Here is a 26,164-nt window from a genome sequence, read left to right as displayed (position 1 = left end):
ACTTTCTCCTTCTTGATCATTAGAAATAGAGAGGGATGGTCAGGGTATCAGGTTAGCAGAATAGTGGTTTTCTCCATACCTTTATTTTTGGGGTAAGGTTTCATAAAATATCTCCCCTTTGTTCTCAATCTAGAGGTAGCCATCTCTAACCAAGGAGATGGAGAGAAAAGGAAGCTCTTTCATTGCATATATTAGCTATACTCTCTAATATGCCTCAGGGAATAATAGGGCATTCTAATTATTCTACCCTGTAAGGTGCTGCTGTAAATGAAATATTTTTTATTTTCTTCATATAGCATCTTTGGACATATCAACAAACCATTAAGAAATAATACTGTAGGGGCGGCTAGGTGGCGCAGTGAGTAAAGCGCCAGCCTTGGAGTCGGGAGGACCCAAGTTCGGTTCCAGCCTGAGACACTTAACACCCACACAAAAATACTAGCCATGTAACCTTGGGGCAAGTTACTTAACCACAATTGCCCTCCAAAAGGCAAAAAAAAAAAAAATAATACTGTAAGTAGGTTTTTCTTCTCTTTCCATTCAAACAAAAAATGACTTTCCAACTAAGCCACTTGTCAAGAGTTGGGCTGAATCAATATGTCCTTTCTGTGCTTCAATCAAGGTTACTCAACTTGCTATACCAAATCCAAGACTATCAAACAAAATTCAATATAGAAATCAGCGCATATCAAAGATAACATGAGCATTTATGCACTGAAGAGTTCTGTTAATCGGTTTTGCCAGCTGCATATAACCTTTGTGCATCTTATCACCAAATTAATGTACTTTGGTCCAGCTAGTCTTTTCCATAAAAAACACAAAACATATACTAGTCATCAGGTGTATTCACTATCCGAATTGAATACTTTTAATTGAATTTAAAATAAAAAAGAATTTGTTTCCTTTTAAAAGTATCACCTCAAGCTAAAAAGAAAGAAAAATGCCTTGAGTGAAAAACATTAGTTAAAATTCACAATGCTCTTCCTCAGATATTCAAGAAAAAAACACTTTCTATAGAAACTTGTGGAAATGACTTTGTAATGGTAATGGTAATTTGAAGATCTTCCTGTCCCTTAATAGGCCTAAGGGAATTTGAAGATCTTCCTTGACCCTTAATAGGCCACATGTAATTGCATGGAGCCTGTGGTAGAAGGAGTTTGCTGAACTGGTAGAGCAGGAAGGAGTGGAATAGGAAATGAGTCAGAGCAATTAGAGCAGAGGGAGAGAGAGGATGCAGGCAAGCAGACAGCTAGGATTGTGTTTGTTTGTGGGAAGGCCTGAGCAGGGGGAAGGCTTTGGGATGGTGTTGCTCCCTGCAGTGATTAACTTCTTTGTTATTATGATGGATTCAGTTTTCTGGTATTGGGATTTGACTTACTGGTGTTTGAATAAATGTTTTGCTTCTGTCTTCTATATGGAGAATCTGTTATATTTTGCAATTTGCAACTATGCCAGCATATTCATAGTCACTGTCTTGGTGATACATACTTCTAAACTTGAAACTGAGATTTACCAAGTTCATACAAGGTGGATGATCTGGGTAAGTTGTAGAATTACCTGGTTAGATGAAATTACCTAGTTAGATGCAATACCAATTACCAATAGGACCAAGTTTAGACATCATCTCTGAAGAGTATGGCCTAAGTCATAACAAATATCACAAATAGTAAACCCAGGTAACTAGCAAAGCATTCCTCATCAAATTTATGCAAGAAATTCTGGCTCCAAAATCACACATTTATTTTCTGTCTAAAGCTATTTCCTGAATGGCTATCTCCCATGGCTTTTATCATAATGTTATATGTAGAAAATCTAATTCTTTTAGTCTTTTTGGTTAACTGGAAATTTGTCTTCTTAGAAGTTGTACTTTTGAAAAACATTTATAAAATGTTTATGAGTTAAGGAAGCAAATTGTTCAAATGGAGGAAGGAATAAGTCAGAAGTTATAGGTTTAAAAAGCTCTGGTGTTTAAAGGACAGACATGAGCAGCATCATGACATAGTTAATAGAGAGCCAGTCTTGCGGTAAGGTAAATTTGGATTCAAATTCTACCAATGATATAGTCTGACTGTGTGTCTACACAATTAACTCAACTAACTTCTCAATGACCCAAGCAACTGTATCAATAATAATAGCAGAGCAGGTGCTGATCTGTAACAGTAGAGAAAGTTTCTTCATCAGGACTCTAGTCCAAAATACTTAAAATCCAGCCAAACTCTGAATAGGTACATTGACTAAGCCTGGTTCCAAATAATGCACGATAAAACACAAAGTCCCTCCTTAGTGTATAGGTAGGGATTATGGGAACAGAATGTTGCCTATGTATACAAGAATACTTGGTGAAGAAAGGAAGGGAGGGAGGGAAGAAGGAAGGGAGGAAAAAAGGAAAGAAAGAAAGGAGGAAAGAAGAAAGGAAATAAGCATTTATAAAGTATATACTGTGAGTTAGATATTGTGCTAATCTCTACATGTTAATTGATTGGATAGGTTGCTTATTCCAATTAGTGACTGAGTCTTCCAATGAACAAAACTGGGGATCAGCCTACACTCCTTTGAATGATTTCATGAGATATTTGTGTATCAAATGTCTTGAGAAATCTAGAAAAGGATACTATACAAATAATTTTTTCTTTGGCTTATATTTTAAATAAAGGTGGGCTCCCAGTTTACATGATAGACAGGTACCTGGAAAATTATGTTAATCTGAATTTTGTAAATTAAATAATATATTAAAAATTCTAGGGGCATTATCTATTTAAAAATCATATTTTTATTAGGTCTGTTTCCAAATATGATTAGGGAAAAAGGAAAATAACCTATATGTTCTAAAAAAGGGAAAATAACCTATATGTTCTAAAATGTTTATAGCAGCTCTCTTCAGGGTGGCAAAGAACTAGAAATTGCAGAGATGCCCATAAAATTGGGAAATGACTGAACAAGTTGTGGTATATGATTATGATGGAATACTACTGTGCTATATGAACTGATAAACAATAATTTTAGAAAAACATGGAAAGACTTGCACAAAATAATAGAGTGAAATTAGTAGAACCAAGAGAACATTATTTACAGTAACAATATTGTTGATCATTTTGTCTATTATAAATACCCAAAGTACTATAAAAGACATATGAAGAAAGACACTATCTATATCCAGAGAAAGAACTGATAAAGAGAAATATGTATAGACTAATTTTACATATATATGCTCTTTGTATCTAATGATAGCCATCCCTAGGTTGGGGTGGGGGGAGAGAAAGAAACACCTGATTTGCTAATGTCATAAATTGTACATAACAGATTTGTAGTTTCATGTGCAAAAAAAAAATAATTTTTGCAGATAAAAAAGTAGAAAATCATATTGTGAATCTTCCTGTTTTTAATTGTATTATAGTGTCTCAAAGCATTCAAGAACAATGACTCCTTTTGTTAAATGAAGAATCAGTTCCTAATTAATCTTTTGTATAAATACAGATTTTTCATTCACCACCTTGGTTTAAAAATGAAGTAAACTTCTACAGTAAATCTCTCATTTTTAATTTATGGCCATTTGGAGAAAAGGTGGGAAAGAATTTACCTTTGTTTAGCAACCTCTTTCTTCTGATATAATAAGTGCAAATTGAATTTACAAATTCCATGTGAATAAAGAAAAGCACTCTCCTTTAAAGAGAATAAAATAAAATAGAATAGAATACTTGCCAATGCAATTTACAAACCAATTACAAATCATTCTTATCTGTTCATTAAAGCAAGTTACTTAAATGACCTCAACAGCAATCTGTTTTATTTATCTTTATTTATTTATTTTTTATTCATTCATTCATTCATTCATTTATTTATTTATTTATTTATTTATCCTGGCTTTAGTTCCTAAAATGGCATTACTTTTTTATTTAAACTGCATTTTTCCATGAGCTTTAAATGGAAAGGTAAATATGTATGTAGGGTTCAAAGGCAAATTATCAATAACACTATAATTTATTCTAATTTTTATGATTTTAAATTTAGATATATGTATATATGCCATATAACATGCATGTATTTATGCATACATATTTGTGTGTGTGTGAATAGAAGAGGCACTTGAGACCAGGAAGACTTGTCTTCAACTTCTACCCCTGATACATACTACATTGACTATGTGACCCCAGGTACAACTTCTCAGAGCTCTAAAATCTCGCTCCACACTGGGGCAAATAGGTGATGCAAGGGGCAGTTGGGTGGCACAGTGAATAGAGCACTGACCCTGGAGGACCTGAGTTCAAATTCAGCCTCAGACACTTAACACTTACTAGCTGTGTGACATTGGACAAGTCACTTAACCCCAACTGCTCTGCCTTCTCCCCTCCAAAAAGACAAAAAAAAAAAAAAGCAAATTCCCCAAAACTATCAGTTACAGAAAGGGCATTAACCTTCCTTGGTAGAGGGAGTTTTCTCACCTGAAGTTCCCTATACCAATGAAATCACAAGTGAAGTATCCTTACACCATGGTTGTATATGTTCCATCTCAAATGGTGGCCACTAGCTTCATGGCCATAGCTAATTCCCTTGACCACTAATGTCAGTGGAAATTATCTAAGAGTGTAAGTTACAGATGTGTTCAGATCTACCTCAAGGGGAGAGTTCCCAAATCAATGCAAACACACAGGTCTTTGATTTGCTAATGTCATACATATTTATGTACTTTTTTATATATAGTTGTTGTCAGTGGTACTAGTTCCATAGTATTTAACAAAGTGCATTACTACTAAGACATTCTTTAATTTCAAGCCATTCATCAAACTAGAGATGCCAAATCCTTTGGCCTCATCTGTCACTAAGTGCTGCCTGACCAGATTAAAATACAATTGGCAAATATTTAACAAAACAAATGGAAGTAGAACATAGATAATATTAATATGTGATTTTCTAATTTGATATGCAGCCTACAGGGATCCTTATGTACAATCTGTTACAACCCTCCATGCCGAGTTTGATACATGTATCAAATTAATAAAAATTAATGATGCAGGATGTTTTATTTTTGTTCTTAATGGTGTTTCATCCACTGCATGAAGGTCTTAGAAAATGCCCATAATGCAGGAACTCTTTACCTTTTTTTGTATCGTGGATCCCTTTGTTAGGTTGGGGAAACTTATGGGTCCCTTGTCAGAGTGATAGTTTAAATAAGTAAGCTAAAATACATAGAATCACAAAGGGAAATAATTGTATTGAAAAAGAGATAGCAAAAAAATGTCTTAAAAACAAGTTCGTGGCCTCCAAATTAAGAAAAACAGCATATGACAGAAAGGTATTTCTTTTGAGCTCTTCAGGGGATCAAAACTACCTCAATGTAGCAAAATTGGTTGTGAACATGAGTTTCCCTCATCAAAACAAGATAAATAATGAATACTTCCAATACTTAATGAACACTTCTGATACGTTTGATACTTTGATGGATACTGCCCAGACTTTAAGTGTGCCCTTGAGATGAGTTCCTCAATACTTTCTCCATTTCCCCCCATACCTCCACAAGTAGCAAAGCCCTTGCTAGTAGATGACCAGTGACTGAAAGTGAAGAGCATCTGAAATATAGTTAAATAGAAAAACACCAGAAAGACAAGACTTCACTTCTATAAAGTGAAAAATCCTGTCCTTATCTTGTATCTTTTAAAAATGAGAAGCAGGGGCGGCCAGGTGGCACAGCGAGTAAGAGCACCGGCTCCAGTGTCGGGATGACCTGGGGATCGAATCCGGGCTCAGACACTTAGCACCCACCCAGAAACACCTGGCCATGTAACCTTGAGCAAGTTGCTTAACCCCAACTGCTTAGGGGTGGCCAGGTGGCTCAGTGGCAGCCAGTGTCGGGATGACCTGGGGATCAGATCCAGGCTCCCATATTTAGCACCATACCCAGAAATAACTGGCCATGTAACCTTGAGTAAGTTACTTAACCCCGATTGCTTTAAAAAAAAATGAAAGGCAACAGGGTATAGTGAATAAAGAACTAGCCACAGAGGCCGGAAGAGAATTCCTAGATTCAAATCCCACTTCTGATACCTGTGTGTGACCCAGGGCAAATTACTTAACCTCTCAAAGCCTCTAGATAACTCTGGATATACTCTTTTCTCTCTGTTTCCATGACACTAATCTTTTGGTTCTCCTTGTCTGACTGCTCCTTTTCAGGATCCTGTAATGGTAATGTTAATTTGAAGACCTTCCCTACTTTGAAAATAAACTCTGACCCCTAATAGTCTGAATGTAGTCTCATGGAACCTGTGGTGGGAGGAGTTTGCTGAAGTGTGGAGCAGAGTCCACAGGAAGCTGGGAGTCAGAGCCAGAGAGACCATGGGACAGAGAGGACACTCAGGCAAAGAGTTAGGTTTGTGAGTAGATATTGATCTTATATTGGTTTGTGGGAAGGCTAAGGGATGCTGTGGCTCTCTTTGTTGTTATGGCTTATTAGCTTCTTTGCTACTATGACGGAATCAGCTTGCTGGTTTGGGGATTTGGCTTTCTGGTGTCTGAATAAATGCTTTGCTTCTGTCCTCTATATAAAGAGTCTGTTATATTTTGCAATTGAGTACCATGCAGGTATATTTATAGTGATGGTCAGTATATTTATTGTGATCGTGGGTGCTGTAAATATTACATTGGCACTATACCCCCCCAATTGCTAATGCTCTCTCTCCTAAATTAACTTGAATGTAATGACCTTATATATTTGTATTTTTATAACTTTATATTTTTACATTGCATATGTGTATGTGTGTATACTATCTCCCCCTTTAGAACAACTTATTGAGAGTAGGGATTGTTTAATTCTTTGTATTTATATCCCCACTGCATAGTACAGTGCCAGGCACATAGCAGCCACTTAATACTTGTTCATTGACTGATAGAATGTAAATTGCATTACAATCATCAATATGAATTGATAGAGTGAGTCTCCTCACCCCAGAGTGAAATCACAGACCTGGACCCAAAGCAAAACAAATTTGGATAAATACATTAAAATAACAATAACTGTGCCATTCATATGATGATTAGCCACCAGCATTTATATAGGGTTTTCAGGTTTACAAAGTGCTATCTTCCCAGCAACCCTGAGGTCAGTCGTGTAAAGATCATAATGTCAATTTTGCAGATGAAGAAGAGGTTACAAAACCAGCTCACATAGCTAGTGAGTTTCAGAAACAGCACCAAATTATAGATGGCCTAAGATCTGTAATGCCATGCACAACAGCTTTCCAAAAGAATGCTACTACGAACAGTTTTTAAGGTTCTGATTACACAGTATAGTGATCACTCTATTTATTCCATAACAAATCAAAGCAAAACTTTCACAGAAAATCAAGGGACAGCATTCAGAATATTACAACTTATCACAGAAAATCACAACATAAGATCACAATATAGTCTCAAAGTACAATAGTCAAAGTCTTCCACTCATAGGGCAATTAAGTTAACTCAATCAGTCACTAATCAGTAACAATCATACAATAGTCACAATATAATATTCACAACATAGTCTCAAAGTAAAATAGTCACTCTTAAGTTAACTCAATCAGTCACTTATTCAGCAAAGTCTTCCACTCTTGGGCACCGTCTTGATTAACTTAATCAGTCACTTGTTCATCAATCGATTACTAACTATCCTACACAAAACCCTCCACCCCTAGGTCACTAGTAAACTGTAATTCCATAATTACTCAGTACCCAAGGAGAGGTCTTTTCTTCATCTTGACTTGGGGCCTGTTCTCAGATTCCCTGGATCCCCTTCCATGGTCCCAGATTCTACCTGGATTCACCAGACTGTCACCTGGGTTCACTGTTCCTTGACCAGCTCTCTGGGAAGGTCCTGCTCCACACTAGTGTTCACAGGGTCTGGTCCATGTCAGCTCCTTCACCATTTCTGCTCCAAGGAATTCAAGGCTCAACCAAGCCACAAACAAAGTCTCAGCATCCTGGTCATGCTTCCTCAGTCACCTGGGCACCTGGCTCCTGGCTCTTGACTCTGGGCTTCTGGCTCCTGACTGCAGGCTCCTGGGCTACTGGTTCCTGGCTCTGGGCTCCAGGCTCTGGGCTCCTGGGCTCCCATCCAGAAAAAGCTCCACCACCACAAGTTCTCAGGAAATTCTGGCTCAATTCTCCATTCTTCTGTAGCTGCTCTGCCACCAGATCTTGGTCTCAAGAAATTCTGACTGAGCCTCTCTGGGGCTTTCCTTATATACACACAGCATTAGCTTCCTGTTTCATCCAACCCCTTCCTGTTACATCAGTAACAGGAGACAGGACTTCATACCTTGTGTTCCCCCAACAGAGGCTTGATCAGTTACTAAGTGCTAAGTTCCTGCTACCTTTGCCAACACAAAGGGATCTTCAAATTCAAAATTACATTACCATTACAGGATCTAAATCAAGGCATGCATATATGACTTCTTTTTTTTCTGTTTGGAGGGGGGAAGGTAGGGCAATTGGGGTTGTGACTTGCCCAAGGTCATACAGCTAGTTTTTGTGTTAAGTGTATGAGGACACATTTGAACTCAGGTCCTCCTGACTTCACGGCTGGTGCTCTATTCACTGCACCACCTAGCTGCCCTGAAAGTTTTACAACCATTTCTCCATTTCAGGCTGGTCTCCCTAGTCTGGACTAGTGCAATTTCTTTTTTTTTTTTTTGGTCTTTTTGGAGGGGGAAGGCAGGGCAATTGAGGTTAAGTGACTTGCCCAAGGTAACATAACTAGTAAATGTTAAGTGTCTGAGGCCAGATTTGAACTCAGGTCCTCCGGACTCCAAGGCCGGTGCTCTATTCACTGCGTCACCTAGCTGCCCCCATATATGACTTCTTAAATGTGTATTCTACTATTGACTGGCACATCAAGAGAGGAGATAATTCTTAACAGTAACAGTTTGACGGGTGTTGCATTATTAATACTACCCATGAGCTATTTACATTTTTCAAGGTGTTTTTAGAGCAACTGTATGGGAATCATTTATTTCCATTTTACAAATGAGAAAACTCAGACTCAGGGAACTTTAGTGATCTCTTTCCTTCTAGAATCTCACAGCCCTTTCTTTTAAACTTATTTCTGCACTCACTCTCCTTTGTTTTATGATTTTTTTTTTTGCCTTTTCTAGGGCAATTGAGGTTAAGTAACTTGCCCAAGGTTACATGGATAGTTTTTTTTTGTGGGTGTTAAGTGTCTGAGGCCGGAACCAAAGGTCCTCCTGACTCTGGGGCAGCACTTTACTCACTGTGCCACCTAGCCACCCCTTATGATTAATTTCTGCATGCATCTTATTCCTCCTACTATACTGTAAGCTCTTTGAGGGGTGTTACCATGTAATCTTTAAATCCCCAGTTACTACCATGGTACCTTTGCAAGTAAGATAGGGGTTGGACCTGCCATTTTATTGCAATGGGAAACTCCCAAATGAGAACAATTCATTTATCAATGCATGTCAGTACCAGTCCTTCAAGCCAGAGTTTTAGAGTTGCCTAGAGCACTGAGAAGTTGAGTCCAATGTGAGAATTTGAATTCGGGTATTTCTGGCTCTAAGGCAGAATACCTTACACAAAGTAGACATTTTAATAAAAGTTCATTAAATTTATTAAATGAGTTAAGTGAGCATTAGTGTAAGCTCCTTGAGGACAGGGGCAATTTCACTTCATTCATTCAATAAACATTTGTTAAGTGCCTACTATGTGCTGTGTACTGTGATAAGCAGTGGGGATGCAAAAAGAGGCAAAAGATAACTCCTGGAGAGGAGCGGCCAGGTAGCACAGCGAGTAAGAGCACTGGCCCCAGAGTTGGGATGACCTGGGATCGAATCCTGGGCTCAGACACTTAGCACCCACCCAGAAACACCTGGCCGTGTAACCTTGAGCAAGTTACTTAACCCCAATTGCTTTTAAAAAAAAGAGAGAGAAAAAAAAAAGATAACTCCTGCCCTTAAGGAACTGAAAGTTCTTCCATCTATATCACCAGTACCTAAGACAGCACCTTGTGGGCAGTAGGATCCTAAATAAGTACCTGTTGTATTGTTGAAATGACTTTTTCAAGGTGACCAGGAAAGCCAGGATAAGAAGCCAGGTCTCCAGTGCTCCTTCCATCATACCAAATCATTTGGGACCAATAAATACAATATAAACATATGTAGCCCAAAATCTTAAAAAAGATATCAAGAGCTGATCTCCCCAATCTCAAGTTTGAAATTTCAAACTGCACACTGATCTGCTGACCATTTGCTTCATTTTTAGCTCATCACATCATCAGGTTAAAAAGAATTACCCCAGACCATTCAGTCCCTCTTACTGCTATTCAGTAAACTAGCACCTAAATCAGTTCAGGTAAAGGTCTATCTTATTCATAAAACCCAGAGAAGAAAATCCTCCATCTTCAACTGAAAATGTGCCTTTGGTTCCCCTAAGGTTCAACAACAAATAGTTCTCTCTGACATTTGAAAATGAGGTCACCAACAGGTCAGCACATCCCTCACTAGAGATGGGAGAACAACTCAAAGTATGCGCCTTTCTGGTGTACCATTGTGACATTTGTGCAAAAAAGAACCCACAATTACGTCTCACCTAAATCCTTTAAACTAACATTAAGCAAATTACAGAAAGCGGCTGCTTAAAATTGCAAACATACCAGCTCTAGGCACATTTAACAACTATAATTAGGTGCCCCTTTAGTATTTCTTCCCAAAGATAAATAATCCCAATTCTTTTCATGTCTGCTAAAATGAAGAGGTCACTTAATCAAAATGGCTCTTCACCAGATAATCTCACAGCTCTGTACTTCTCATTGGACTTGCTGAGCCCAAAGCCAGACACTGTAAGGGTGCCCCCACTTCCAATCTCTCTCCCCTCCCCAATACATACAACTGCCAGATAGTTATTCCTGAAGCCCAGATCAGACCACGTCACTCCTACTCAACAATTTTCAGTCTCTTTATTGCTTCTTGGATAAGATACAAAATCTTCAGTGTGGCATTTAAGGTCTTCAATGATCTGCCTCCCATCAAATTTCCAATCTTAATTCCCCGTACTCTTTGATTAATAAAGCTTGATTGCACGTATTGAGAAAGAGAAGTCTAAGCCAGTGTTTCTGTCACACTAATTATCATATGCAAAAGTAAACTGCTTATATGCTTGCACCTTGTGTTACATACTCTTCCATAAATGCTGCCTATTACAATCCAATTGGCCCGTCACCTCTCTCCCTCTCTAGAATATTCTATTTTTTTTCCCTCCATATCTTTATAGGTCCCCCTAGAGGAGATCCTTGGAATCTATAATGTACTCCCTCCTTAATAGTGAAAAACAACAACACATAGGCATACATTCAACACACCCAAATCATTATGCACCAACTATACACAAGGCATTCTGCCACGCTCTAAGAAATAGGAAAATGAGAACAGGGGATTATGTGTATAGCCTAGTCCAGCTGGAATGTGGGGTAAGAGGAGTAATGTGAAATACTGGTGCAAAGATGAACTGGAATCATATTGTTGCACACCTCAAATGTCCAAATCAGAGCAGAGTAATATCATCATAGCAACCGTGATTTGGGCCACAATTTAAAGGCTAGATTGGAAAGTAGATAGACTAGAGACAGGAAGACCAGTTGCGACGTCAGACCCATTTAGGGTTTCCTTGGCAAAGATACTGGAGTGGTTTACCATTTCCTTCTATAGTTTTTTTATAGATGAGGAAACTGAGGCAAAGAGGGTGAAGTGACTTGCCCAGGGTCACACAAATAGTAAGTGCCAGAGGTCAAATTTGAACTCAGGTCTTCCTGGCTCTAGGTCCAGCGCTTAATCTGCCGAGGGATCTAGCTGCTCTAAGCTATAACAACAGTCTAAATGAGAAGATGGCAGCTGAGTGTTGCAGCTGATAGAGTACTGCCTGCCTTTGGTATACTTATATTCTACTTAGATCCATGATTCCATCAATCTGATTGCCTCCTCCAGTGGCACAGGTTATAACCCCTTTACAACTTCTTATCTTGTGTAATTTTTGTCCACGTCTTTCTGCAAATCAGTGGGCAGCCAGGGGGTGCAGTGGATAGAGCCTAGGTTCTGGAATTAGGAAAACATCTTCCTGAGTTCAAATCTGGCCTCAGATACTTACTAGGTGTAAGCTCCTGGGCAAGTCACTTAACCCCATTTGCCTCCGCTTCCTTGTTGGTAAAAATGAGCAGGAGAAGGAAATGGCAAACCACTCCAGTAACTATCAAGAAAACCCCAAAGAGGGGGGTGGCTAGGTGGCACAGTGAATAGACCACTGGCCCTAGAGTAAGGAGGACCTGAGTTCAAATCTGGCCTCAAGACACTTAACACTTACTGTGTGACCCTGGGCAAATCACTTAACCCCAATTGCCCTGCCTTCCCCCCTCCAAAAAACAGAAAGCCCTAAATAGAATTGGTCAGGAAGAGTCAGACATAATCAAAATGACTGAACAGCAATATAAGATGTGAAGAGCTGAGGCCCTGAAAAGAGTGGTCCCTGTGGGAGGGATGAGGGGAAGACAGAATGATAAAGATGATGAAGGTAGATAGACACAACTTGGCAATTGAATGGATGTACAGAATGAAGAAGAGCTACAAAGCTTCTGCATCGCAGAAAGAAACCCCAGTAAATTTAGATTGGGGAGCCTCTAGCCCAGGTTTCAGACACGGATAGCGAGAATAAAAGTTGCTGAAAACTCCATGTTTTCTACTAATATGCCAGGCATACACCAGAGAGGACAGAGGAAACAAGACTCACTGGGACAGGATTGTAATCTGCCCCTTGATTTCAATGCACGACAATCTCTTCTAAATCAGCTGGCTGGTACAGTGGGTAGAAATGCTGGACATGGAGTCAGGAAAATTGAAGTTCAAATCTTCCTCAGTCGCTAACTAGCTGGTGACCTCAGAAAAGTCACTCAGACTTCCTGTTTTATTGTTGCTGTTGAGTTCTTTTAGTTGTGTCTCTGATCCCTTTCACGGCTCTCTTGGCAAAGAAAAAGAGTGGTCTGCCATTTCTTTCTTCAGTTCATTTTACACATGAGGAACTGAGCACACAATGTTAAGTGACTTGCCCAGGATCATAAAGCCAATAAGTGTGTGAGGTCAAATTTGAACTCCTGACTTCAGGGCCAACTGCACCACCTAGTCACCTCATCTTTAAAATGAAGAAGCTGGACTCAATGGCCATCTTAGTCTCTTCTAACTCTAAAGCGCTCATTCTGTGATGTTTAATGGTGTGTTCAGGCATATTTCTGGGACTAGATATAAATGGACTAATTCATTTCTGAGATTTTTCTTGCATCCCCAAAAGCATATTTTTCATTCATTGCCCCTTTTAGATAATAACAGCTCCAGGGGTGGGGAACCTGTGGCCTCAAGGCCTCATGTGACCTTCTAGGTCCTTGAGTGAAGCCTTTTGACTGAGTCCAAGTGTTACAGAACAAATCCTTTTATTAAGGGGATTTTTCTGTGAAGTTGGGATTCAAAGGGCCGTACTTAAGGACCTAGAGGGCCACATGTGGCCTCAAGGTCACAGGTTCCCCACCCCTGAGCTAGACCATCACCAGTGCCTTGCTTGTAGCAGGTGCATGATAAAATGTTGACTGAACTGAACTGGTTCTTCAGTGACTTTAGCCAATCCCTTCAGTGGAATGAGATGTTAAGCCAACAGGGTCAGTAAACTAGAACAAGTAACACACCTGAACTATGACCCAGAAGATCTACTGGACAGATTTTCTGAGAGTAAAATGAATAACTGTGGTTTTTCCATTCATTTTGAGAGTAAGCCTATTCCCAACTCAGTTGCTCCAAAGTAAGCCAAAAAAAGAAAAGTTGCAGCAATAATTTATTTTAGAAGTACCTACTCAGGGGCAGTTAGGTGATGCAGTAAAAAGAACATTGGCCCTGGAGTCAGGAGGACCTGAGTTCAAATCTGACCTCAGACACTAGCTGTGTGACCTTCGGCAAGTCACTTAACTCCAATTGCCTTGCCTTTCCCCCTCCAAAAAAAAAAGTATCGACTAAGTAGCATATAACTTAGAACAGGCAATATTAAGGTAGGCTTTCAGAGTGAATATCCCTACCAAATCATAGCCCCTGAAGCAATAGGGTTGTGCATCTCAAGGTGACATAATTCCCTCATCTGTAAAATGAAGGGGTTAAAGTTAATAATTACTAAATGACTTTCCAGTTAGGTGAGAGTAGATAGTGCTTTAAAAGTTCAAACTCTACCTTAGATACTTACTGGTTGCATCACCCTGAGCAAGTCACTTACCTACTCTCAGTCTCAGTTCCCAAAGGCTAGAGAGGGTGATGATGATGATGACAGCCCTAACGTTCTAATTTCTAAGAGCCCTTACTTTGTTAGACATTTTAGTAGAGTAATAAACAAGAATAACATCTCAAAATAATATATAATAATATAATGTATATAATATAATAATATATAAAACTTTTGAAGAAAAAAATATACAATATCTGATCTCAATAAAAAAAATACCCTAGAATGTTCTGCCTAAGAACACAAACAAACTTATTTCAAATACCTTTCTCTAGAACCTAGTTGAAAACCAAATGGAACCAAATATATTATTATAAGCATATTAGTGTCACTGTTTTTATGTATAATAACGTGAAAGGTTTAATCTCTATGAGGAATGGATAGCTTACTGTGAATTTCCAGTTCTTGAAGTTTTCAAATAAACTTGAGTTTAAAGAAACTAGGTCAAACTGACCCTCCTTTGTTCACAGACAGTAAGAAGCCTGATGTAATCACTGAAACAATGATCAAAGAGGGAACAAGAATGTAAGTGTTGTTTAGTAAAGGCTGATCAAGTGCTGCTTAGAGTGGTGTGCTACCAAGAGCTACCCCCCCCCAAAAGAGCCCTCAGAAGGGGATGGGTGTGTGTGTGTGTGTGTGTGTGTGTGTGTGTGTGTGTGTGTGGAGAGCAACCTGACAACTGTGAATTAACTGCAAGTGTTGGAAGAGAAAAGTAAAAGGACAAACTCACATATAAAGTCTATCACTAACTGCCAAATGACCCAAATAGTAAAAATAAGATAAAATAAGCAATGCATTTTCTCCCACAAATCATCAGAGAATCTTTTATTAAAAATATTACTCGTGGCAAAATTTTGCCAAATTTCTTCAGAGTACATGGCAAAAATTGCTTAGTATTTTTTATAATAATAATGATAATGATAGATACCATTGATAGAGTGCTTCTGGGTTTGCAAAATGCTTTAGAAATGTCATCTCATTTTCTTTTCTCTTTTTTTTTTTGGAGGGGGAGGCAAGGCAATTGGGGTTAAGTGACTTGTCTAAGGTCACACAGTTAAGTAAGTGTCAAGTACCTGAGGCCAGATTTGATTCACTTTGCCACCTAGCAGCCCCTCATTTTATTTTCTTCACAACCCTGAGAAGTTGTAGATAACTATCCACTTTTACAGATAAGGAAACTGAGATGGATAGAGATTAAGTGACTTGCCCAGGGTCATATAGCTAGTGTCTGTGGCCAGATTTGAACTCAAGATCTTCTTGACCCAGGTACAGTGCTCTATCCACTTCATACCTACTTGTCTTCTAACACCATAAAGAACATTTCTAAGGAATTACATGTACATTATAGTGACCTGTGGGCCTAACTTGTCTCACCTACTAAACTATAAGGATTTGAAATCAGGCACCACATTTTACTCACCTCTGCACTGACACAGCACCTGGCCCAGTACCTTTCATGTTGAATGCAATGGATCAAATGTTTGCAACATGAATCAATAGTGTACAACATGCTTCTGCCCTTTCAAAATGTACTGTAGGGGCAGCTAGGTGGCGCAGTGAATAGAGCACCGGCCCTGGAGTCAGGAGGACCTGGGTTCAGATCCAGCCTCAGACACTTAACACAAAAACTAGCCGTGTGACCCTGGGCAAGTCACTTAATCCCAATTGCCCTCCAAAAAAAAGGCAAAAAAAAAAATAAAATGTACTGTCTTTGGTATACTTAGATTCTATTTAGATCCATGATCCCATCAATCTAATTGCCTCCTCTGGTGGCAAAGATTATAACCCCTTCATAGCTTCTTATCTTGTGTAATTTTTGTCTTTGTCTTTCTGTAACTCGGGGGCAGCTAAGGGATGCAGTGGACAGAACCAGGTTCTGGAATAGGAAGACTCATCTTCCTGAGTTCCAATCTGGCCTCAGACACTTATTAGGCATGTGGTCCTGGGCAGGTCACTTAAACCCCGTTTGCCTCACTGCTCATCTATAAAATGAGCTGGAGGACGGCTAGGTGGTGCAGTGAGTAAAGTGCCGGCCCTGGAGTCAGGAGAACCTCGGTTTGGATCTGGCCTCAGACACTGAACACACACAAAAAACTAGCCGTGTGACCTTGGGCAAGTCACTTAACCCCAATTGCCCTCCAAAAGGCAAAAAAACAATGACCTGGAGAGGGAAAGGGCAAACCACTCCAGTATCTTTGCCAACAAAACTCCAAATGGGGTCACGAAGAGTCAGACATGACTGAAACAACTGAACAACATCTAGAAATCATCCTCCCATTGGGAAAGCTATCCATGGGTTCTTTTAACACTTCCAAGCATTTAACAGAACCAATACCTGGAACATGGAGCTTGTTCCAAGACACTACCCTTCAGGGACAGACTTTCTCCCCAGAGTGGGCCTCTGGTCTAACACCTGGCACCAGTGCCAATTCAGCGGTTCCCTGGGGTCCAGAAAAATGGAATTTGACTCAGGCACTAGAATTCTAAGTTACAGTTCTCCCAGTGACTATCCACATGTTCTTCCCTACTCGCACTAAATTACTAGCCTCAGAAATATCTTTTATGATACTTTTTTTCTGTGTAAATTATATCTGTCACATAATTATCCCCCCTTTGCCTTTGGGGCAATCTACAATTTTGACTTCTCTAAAATCACGGCATTCCAAAATTTGCAGCCACATTCTGTCACCCAAAGAATATTACTGTTCAAAAGATGATTTTTCTATCAGTGAACCATTTAGGATTACTGAAGGACCTATATTAGTCCCAAAATATAATCTATTTTGATCTCCTCCTCCTATTTGATTCATTGAACAGCAACAACATCTGCTCAGGATGTCCACACTGATGGACTAACTCCACTTGCATGTTATCATCTAAGCAATATGCATTTTTCATCCATTTTGTTTTTCCAGGATAAGTAGTTAAACCAAGCTCTTTCAAATGACAATGGATTTCATGGGGGAAGGGAGAATTTGTAGTATTATAGGACATGAGCCAGTTAATGAGTTTTACCTTCAACATGTTAGTTAAAAGAGTAAGAGGAAGGCTTCTAATGTACTAAGTAGAATCTCTAAAGAGGATTTATAGAAGATCATAGACAAGAACTACATGGGATGAAGAGGTGAAGAGAAAGTACCCACACCAATGAGAATACAGACCCATCTACTATCAAACTGCCTATAAATTAGGTACAACATACAACTGGGCGGAAGAGTACCTGAAAAGCAGAATGGATTCACTGGTGGAATTAAGACTAAAATATGTGGCACTAGCTAAGCAAGAAGACATAAGTAAATCCTCATTGCTAGAAAGTGTTGTAGTCCATTTTATTGTTTAAACAAAAAAAAAAAAAACAAAAAGCAAAAAAAAAAAAAAGAAGAAATGTTTGCCATAACTCATCATATTTCCATGAAGAAGTAAGACTACCATATTTTGCCTTTGTGAGAGTCACTCATTTTTGAGAGAGAGAGGAAATTTAACTTCTTTTTTAATCTTCATTTTATATCAGAACTTATTTCTTCGTGACAGCACAGTTTTTTTTTTGGAGGGGCAATTGGGGTTAAGTGACTTGCCCAAGATGTCACATGGCTAGTTTTTGTGTTAAGTGTCTGAGGTCACATTTGAACTCAGGTCCTCCTGACTCCCGGGCCAGTGCTCTATTCACTATACCACCTAGCCGCCCCATAACAGTACATTTTAACTTCAGTTACAAACAGTTTGTAAAATTACTACATACCAAAAGTATCATTGGTCTTTTCCACGTTGTTAGTCCAATGATTCCAGAGAGGATCACCTGCAAAGGTAAACATGGGTATGAGTCTCCCTTTTAACAAAACCTTTCTTAACAGAGACTGTAAAACTGAAAAATGCAATAATAAAAAAACGTTACCACTATGGCTTGTCACAAACAATACTCTGAGCCCTGGAAGACACCACCTTGGCACAAAATACCGCTTCCCCCTACTCGTAATGGCCTTTTTTTATTAAGTATCTTTCCTTTCAGCCAAGTAGGACTACACAGATAGAAATGGTTTTATTCTTCTCAAAGGTCTTTATTATAGAGGTCTTCAGTAAAAATGTCACAGATTTAGACCTGGATAGGTGCTTAGAGGCCTTCTATTCCAACCCTCTCATTTTACACATAAGGAAACTGAGGTTGAGGTCATGACTTGTCCAGTTATAAAGGTGGTGTGTGATGGGTTTAGGATCAAAGTGCTTTGATCCCAGATCCATCCTCTTTCTCATTGTTCCACACTGCCTCTTGGGGAGGGGCTAAACAGAAATGACTTTATGCTGTGCTTTTTGGGGACAAAATTCAATATTCAATTAAAAAGAATCTTATCGGGTCAGCTAGGTGGTGCAGTGAGTAAAGCGCCGGCCCTGGAGTCAGGAGGACCTGAGTTCGGTTCTCGGTTCCGGCCTCAAACACTTAACACCCACACAAAAAAACTAGTTGTGTAACCTTGGGCAAATTACTTAACCTCAATTGCCCTCCAAAAAGCAAAAAAAAAAAAGAATCTTGTTGGAAAGTCATGGTATCATTTCAATAAAACATAGGCTCAAAACTCAGTAAGAGGAACCAGAGAGTTTTTTTTCCCCCTAAAATCTCAAACTAGCATCTACCCTGTGGATATTATAATTCTAAGCAGTTGGCCAATGAATCACAATGGAAGTAGTTATTCTGCCCCTTGGTTACATTCTAGTCACTGTTCAAGTCTATTACCATTGCACAAAGAAGTTTGGGCCACGTGTGGCAGGTTTTTTCATTCACATACACTTTTTACTTGCCAAATCCAACAGGTTCAACAATTCACAATTACCATTCACTAATAATAAATGGCTAGTGGGGGTTTTTTTTCCAGAAAAGTTAAATATTCAACACCCAAGAAAGCTTGCAACACCTTTCACCTTCACAGATTAGGAACAAATCTTGCCACAGCATTAGATGGACCTAGAGAGACAAGGAATTCTGGAGAATAAAATGCTGGAGATCCCCCAAAAGAAAGAAAGGGGAAGGGGGGAGCTTTCAAGAGTTTTTGTAAGACAGATAAGTTTTAAGAGCCTTGTATGCATACTCTAGGAACTCTTTAACCAGCTTAAATTTGTAAATGATAGATAGAAACAAGGACAGGGTAATAGAGGATGAAGACAAAAGTGATGTAGTCCTTTAAGAAGTGTCAGGAATGTCAAAGCTCAGGATGACCAGAGCTGGTGATGAATGCTAAGGAGGACAGCAAAGGTTTTTCCCCCAGTCATTTTGGGGCCTAAAGAAAGATTAAAGAAGGAATTGGGCCTATAATCCAGTTAAATAGTGGATGATGGAGGGAAGGCACAACTATTCAAGTTTCATTTTGCTTCTGTTTTCTCTACCAGGGAGCTTCATACTAGGAAGAACAGAACAACAAAAAAAGAGACAACAAGGAGCTGGCACCAAAAAATAAAGGAGGAAATGATCAAATATAAATGATAACTATCTTGCTGCCCTCAATGAGTTCAAGTTACCAGGCCTGAATGAACTTCACCTTAGGAAGTGAAAGAACTCCAGCAGCTATGGTTGCTGATTCATTGTCTTTGATCCCTAAAAAAAAAATGCAGATAATAATTGGTCAGGACAGGAACGAGTAAATATCTCGATCTTTCAAAAAGGAAAAAGAGTAGAATCTAAAAACAAGAGACTGGGGAGCTTAGCTTTGATTCTCATCAAAAATCTGCAACATGTTATTAAAAGGATGGTTTGTGACACTTGGGAAAGAAAGTAATGATTTAAGACCCATCATAGTTTCATCATGAACAGATCGTTGCAGACTAAACTCATTTTCTTTTTTGGCAGTTACTAAACTTGGAGATCAGAAGAATTCCATAGCTACAGTCTTGTTGGATTTCAGCAAAACATTTGACAAAGTCCCTCACCTATTCCTGTGGGCAAAATGGAGGAATGTGAGCTAGGTAGATTAGGGATCAAAAAGATATTTCCCATTTAGTGACATTTAGTATCTAAATTACATTGCAAATTTATTCTAAAAACAATCCCTTATAGGGGCAGCCAGGTAGCACAGCGAGTAAGAGCACCGGCTCCAGTGCTGGAATGACCTGGAGATCGAATCCTGGGCTCAGACACTTAGCACCCACCCAGAAACACCTGGCCGTGTAACCTTGAGCAAGTTTACTTAACCCCAATTGCTTAGGGGAGGCCAGGTGGCTCAGCCAGTAAGAGCACTGGCTCCAGTGTCAGGATGACCTGGGGATCAAATCCGAGCTCAGATACTTAGCACCACACCCAGAAATAACTGGCCGTGTAACCTTGAGCAAGTTACTTAACCCGATTGCTTAAAAAGAAAAAAATCCCTTATAACAAAGAATAAAAAAGGGAGGTAGAGGGAAGCAGTTCAGTAAAACTATTGAAAAAGTATGACATGCTCTATAGTGTTCCCATAGGCCTCCATCTCTGGAAAGATGTGGGGTAGAGGTAGGAGCCTTCTTACTTCTCTCCTTTGGAACTCAGGCTATTTCCACGGTACCATATTGCTTTTCAATAAATGATAAGAAAAGTAAATATGGAGAATAGCCCTAATATAATGTATTCCAATAACAAATATGAAGAGTTTGGAGACTGTTGGCTTTTTGTTCTCCATCTTTACTAATTTTATCAACTCTGATTTATTAATTGGCTACCTTAAAACAGAGATTCTTAACTGTGAACTGAATAGATTGACAACTATTTTAATATAATAGGTTTCCTTTGTAATTCAATGTACTTTATGCATTTATAAATATTCTGAGAAGGGGTCCATAAGTGTCTCCAGATTGCCAAAGGGGTCCATGCCACAAAAAAAGGTCAAGAACTCCTGATTTAAAGGATTACATTACTATAACTACCTGTTCGCAGTTTGGGATGAATTCCCCCCCAAAAAATATTGTAAATTGTGGTTAGGTGTCCAGGTTAGGCTATAACAATCTTCTTTGGATATTATATTGCTGTAATATGTAATACAACAGCTAGTTCAGTGGATAGAACCCTGGGACAAGAGTCAGGAAGATCTGGATTCAAATCTAGCCTCAAATACTTACTAGCTGTGTAACCCTGGGCAAGTCACTTGACCTCTTTTTTTGCCTTAATCTGCTGAAACAGGAAATGAAAAACCACTCCAATAACTTTGCCAAGAAAACCCTGTGGACTGTATAAATGCATGGAGTCACAAAGAGTCAGACACAACTGAACAACAATTACAGTGTGTAGTGCTGATGGTATAATAGAACCTAACCACCTTTTTAAAAAAGTTGTTTCTTTTGGAAAACATATTGAAAATTCCCACTAGAGATGCTAAGAACGCATCTCTCCTACATCCTAAATCCCAGCATCCCACCTTCCCCACCTAACACCTGTAGTGAATGAATACTCCCTCTTCTGCCTTCCCAACTCCTCAAAGAGAAGAAGGGACAGAACACTGGTGAGAGTGAATACAAGGTGGGGGGAGGGAAGTACTGGTGTGGAACCTCCTGCATGGCCTAGTGAATGAGGGAAGAATTGGGGGTGTGAGGTAGAATCTATGGCTCCCAAAAGGGAGGGCCAAGGCTTTCAAGGGCATGAGCTCCCTCAGGCAGCAACAGCTGGGGCTCAGTCAGAAGGGGAAAAGGAAGTTGGGAGTGGGGGTGGGGAAGATAGCAGCAGCTGTTACTATGTATAGGTCATCCATAAACCAGAGACTGCAGTAGCTGAAAGTTGACTGTGGCAGCCCACATTTTAAACCACCCAATTACTCCAAATTAGGGAATTGCACTGAGAATAAAGGGGAGAAAACTCTCTAAATAGACATTTTATTTGCTTGGTACTAATTGCTACTAGTCCTGAGTGGGTTAACAAGAGCTTATTTTCAAAAACTAAATGAACCCCAAGTCAAAATAAGATTTAGTGATGTACCTTTATCACTGTACCCCCATTTCTTGCAACTTTACATACATTATTAAAAGTTGAGGGTTTTTTTAAGGGAATTTGAAAATATTCCACTACACTTGTAAGATGAACAGTTTTATCTCTGAAATACCTAACCTAAAATAAACTCATTATGCTTAAAAGCTAACTTTTATTTAATGCACCCACCAGTTTTGGACCAAAACTTCCTAGCTCATTTGTTAAATTTGTACAGTGGAAAAAACACTGGCTCTTTCCTCAGAAGACCAGAGTCCAAATCCCTCCTTGGATGCTTACTGCCATGACCTTGGGGAAGTCACTTAGTCTTACATGGGTCACCATTTCCTCATCTATAAAACAAGGGGGTTAGACCTAATGGCTTCTGATGTCCCTTCTGGTTCTCCATCTATGACCCTATGTGATACTCGAAGTAGAGATGGGAAGTATCATGTAGTGTGGCCCCTATATCAACCTTGTAAACATCAAAATAATTTACTAATTCTCCCTCCAAAAATATTTCCCACCATTCTGCCCTGTCCCAACCTCAAAACTGCATAGGCAGTAAAAAAAAATGAACCCAGCATTCTTTTCTACTTGGCCAGCATGAATCATCACACTCCATCACACTCCTGGGAAAGGGAAGTAGGTAATTGGTTATTTCCAGTGCTATCCTGTATGATTTAGCAACATCTTTGGTAATTATAAGGGTCAACATAAAAGTAGATCACAGTAGGTTCAAGCCTTAGACTTACTTTTGCTAAATATTTCTCTGGTACATCTATCACTCTAAAAGCAAAGGGCAGAATCAAACAGTAGAACCTTGCCTAGGAATAAAATAAAAATGGCCCCTTAAATAATAAGACTATGATTTGATGTGCATAAAGATGAATGCTTAATGTGGACAATAGAGACTTCCAATTCTTTCTGTTAGTTTATCCCTTTAGCAATTCCTTTTGAAGTCAATAATTATTGAGACTTTTTTTTAAAGGTTCACTAATGGAAGGTAACCACAGCTGGTCTCTTGCAGGAAACTGACATGCCAGGGAACTACAGTTATTGATATGGAATCCCAAAAGCATGTCAACACTGGAGAACATGGAATTCCATAGAAATCAGTGTGTTTGTGTATGTAGGATGTATATGAGGCACAAATGTCAGAATCAAGATTTCACTGGCATGAAAAAAATCTTGACCACATACCTAAGATTACTTTGAAAAGTTTTATGACATCAAAGTCATGGCTTTCTTTTTTAAGTGGGAGACATGAAGCAATTAAACTTTGCACTGTTTAATTAAATCTATCAAAGTGTGGTCAATTAGGTCATCTAGGAGAGTAAAATATCCTGGTGGGATGTAATTAATATTAATTAAGTACTGGGGCGGCCAGGTGGCTCAGGAAGTAAGAGCACCGGCTCCAGTGTCAGGATGACCTGGGGATCAAATCTGGGCTCAGATACTTAGCACCACACCCAGAAATAACTGGCTGTGTAACCTTAAGCAAGTTACTTAACCCTGATTGCTTTAAAATATATATATTAATTAAGTAAACACAGTGTAATGGGAATGCAAATTTGGAAGATCTTCCCTGCCCCTAGGCTAATGTGCACCTGAAGCCTGGGGTGGGAGGCTTGTTTTTCAGTAGATACTTTTTGATTGGCCAGTGTGTCCAAAAGGTTGTTACATTCTCTGAGCCAGGAGAAGGCTATATAAGCCCTGATGTGTAGCTTTGTTTTGGGGACTCACTTTGAGAAGTGTTCTGTGCTTTGATCTGAATTCTGGGAAGCCGTTGTTGAGAGTCCCCCAGCTTTGAAAAACCCAGATGTGGAAACCCAGATGTTCACTGGGTATGGATGTAATGGTTGGACAGTTTGGAAAGCTGTCTACTTGATCTGTTAATGTCTTGATAATTCTGTCTGTATATTTTGAAGTTTGGGGTGCTGACCTTTTTCCCCTGAACAAGGTAAACGATATATGTCTGACTGATTAAAGTAAGCTTGTTAACCCATTTTGAGTTGCTTTCCTTTAACAAAGCAGATCCAAGAACCTGTGTGAGCAACCACCCTGGAGACGCTGGGGTGCTTGCTGCTACACACAGCTCCCAACCAGGATGCAGATTTTTAAGAACAAAGTAGGAGATTTAGAATGAAGAATTCTAACTTTGCAATTGACCTAGAGTAGAATTTTGGATTCTTTTGTAAGAAAAGTCATCTTTAATGTCATGATCTATTACAAGGTAAAGATACATGGATATGCCACATGTATATATTGTGTATATGTCTATATTTATATCTTTATTTTTTCATATCTGTCATTTTATCGGTGTTTGGGAAATCCTAGTGAGGAAGTTCTCTCCAACAATCTGACTACCTTTAACTTACAGTCTTAGATTCCTTTAGCTAGAATCTTTCAAGTTCAGGACTTCAACTCAACTTTTCCTGACTCTGAGGCCAGGCCTCATCAATAATTACATTCTGCCTCCCTAGAGTTAGGAAGGCTTGGGTTCAAGTCTCACATATAACATATGCTGGGCCTCTAACTCATGCTCTCTGCCTGAACTTGACCATTTAATCTCAGTGTTTTCAACAATTCTCTAATAACAGAAATTGCATAGGATCTACAGGGGCACAGGAGTTTCCTCACTGAGAGGGCCCTGCACTGATGGAATCACAGGTAGTGGGATGAGGAAGAAAGAAAGACAGAGACAGAGTGGGCATTTGAACTACTTCCCAAGTATGCCATGAGGATAAATAAATGTTCATGTTAAATACACCTTTAAATTGTTTCCTCCTTGATGGGAGTACCATTTAAAATTCTAAAGACTGCTTCCTTTGTTTTTTATTTTAGCAAATAGGATTTCTTTGTTCTTAAGTATAAAACTATATATTTTTACTTCTTACACTCTTCAGCGTTTAGACAACAGAAATTCCTCAGACATCTTCCTGGTTTGCAAAAATACCCTTTTTGTTCATGGATTCCAGTGGTAAATCTCTCTCTCAAGTAATACATTTATTTATGCATGGGATCTCCTAATCTGTATTGTTCTTTTGGGCAAAACTTTCCCTAAAGTCAATAGATTTGTCCAGTTAGTGAGTACAGGTCAAAGCCCATAATGGTCATTCACATCTTGCCATATGAGGATATCCTTATTCCTAGTGTTCCCACTAGTATTTACTGCAAATCAATACTTAGATTATGTTGGCCTTTCTAATCTAGCTCCCTACATTTCAAAGGGTAATGAAGCAATTACCCTGAATCTAAAACTAATGCCTAGTCTTCCTCCATGATGTTTTTCAACTTTTCCATGAGCACTTACATTGAACCCAATAATAAGAGATCTGTCAATATTTTTATTGACTTCCTGGTTCCAGAATTTTGTGTCTACATTAAAATTCCAATTGAACATTAATAACTTAGTATGGTGTGAGCCTCACATATCAAAACAGACCAGTCCCTTTTGTGATATCAAAGAATTAAAAACCTAAGAGGGATACCCACCAATTAGGGCATGGCTGAACAAGTTATGGTTTATAAATGTGACAGAAAGCTACTGTGCTATAGAAAATGTTGAAGGGGGTGGTTTCAGAGAAACCTAAGAAAATTTGTAAGAACTGATGCAAAGTGAAGTAAGCAGAACTACAACAATTTATACAGGGACAACAACATGTAAAGACATAAAATTTTGAAAGACTTAGGAACTCCGATCAACACAATGATCAGAGGACTCATGATGAAATAAGCTACTCACTTTCTAAGAGAGGTGATGGACTCTGAGTGCAGATTGAGACTTTTTAAAATTATTCTTTTGACATGGACAATTTTTCTTTCTTTCTCAGTGGGATTAAGGCATGAGGTGGGAGAAAAATAAATTGGATTTTCATTGATTGAAAAAATTAATATAAAAATTTTAAATGGTATGTAAACTTTTATCAAGATGTTAATCCCTAAACAATTCATGGAATTAAGGCATTTAAT

At 38.9% G+C, this 26,164-nt stretch overlaps 1 protein-coding gene across 1 annotated transcript in view; it reads right to left on the bottom strand.

Moving 5' to 3' along the window:
• ENTREP1 (endosomal transmembrane epsin interactor 1) overlaps nt 1-26,164 on the bottom strand; it is a 78,244-nt gene that overhangs the window by 49,058 nt on the left and 3,022 nt on the right. Inside the window, exon 2 of the mRNA XM_069086981.1 lies at nt 18,020-18,076. Within this exon, the coding sequence (XP_068943082.1) occupies nt 18,020-18,076 (57 nt within the window). The remainder of the gene's footprint in view (nt 1-18,019; nt 18,077-26,164) is intronic.

Source organism: Petaurus breviceps, unplaced genomic scaffold, assembly GCF_028583685.1.
Source record: "Petaurus breviceps papuanus isolate PSGF00001 unplaced genomic scaffold, PetGlider_PUasm1.0 118, whole genome shotgun sequence".
Classification (NCBI taxonomy): Eukaryota; Metazoa; Chordata; class Mammalia; order Diprotodontia; family Petauridae; genus Petaurus; species Petaurus breviceps.
This window is presented reverse-complemented; position numbering and strand designations above follow the sequence as displayed.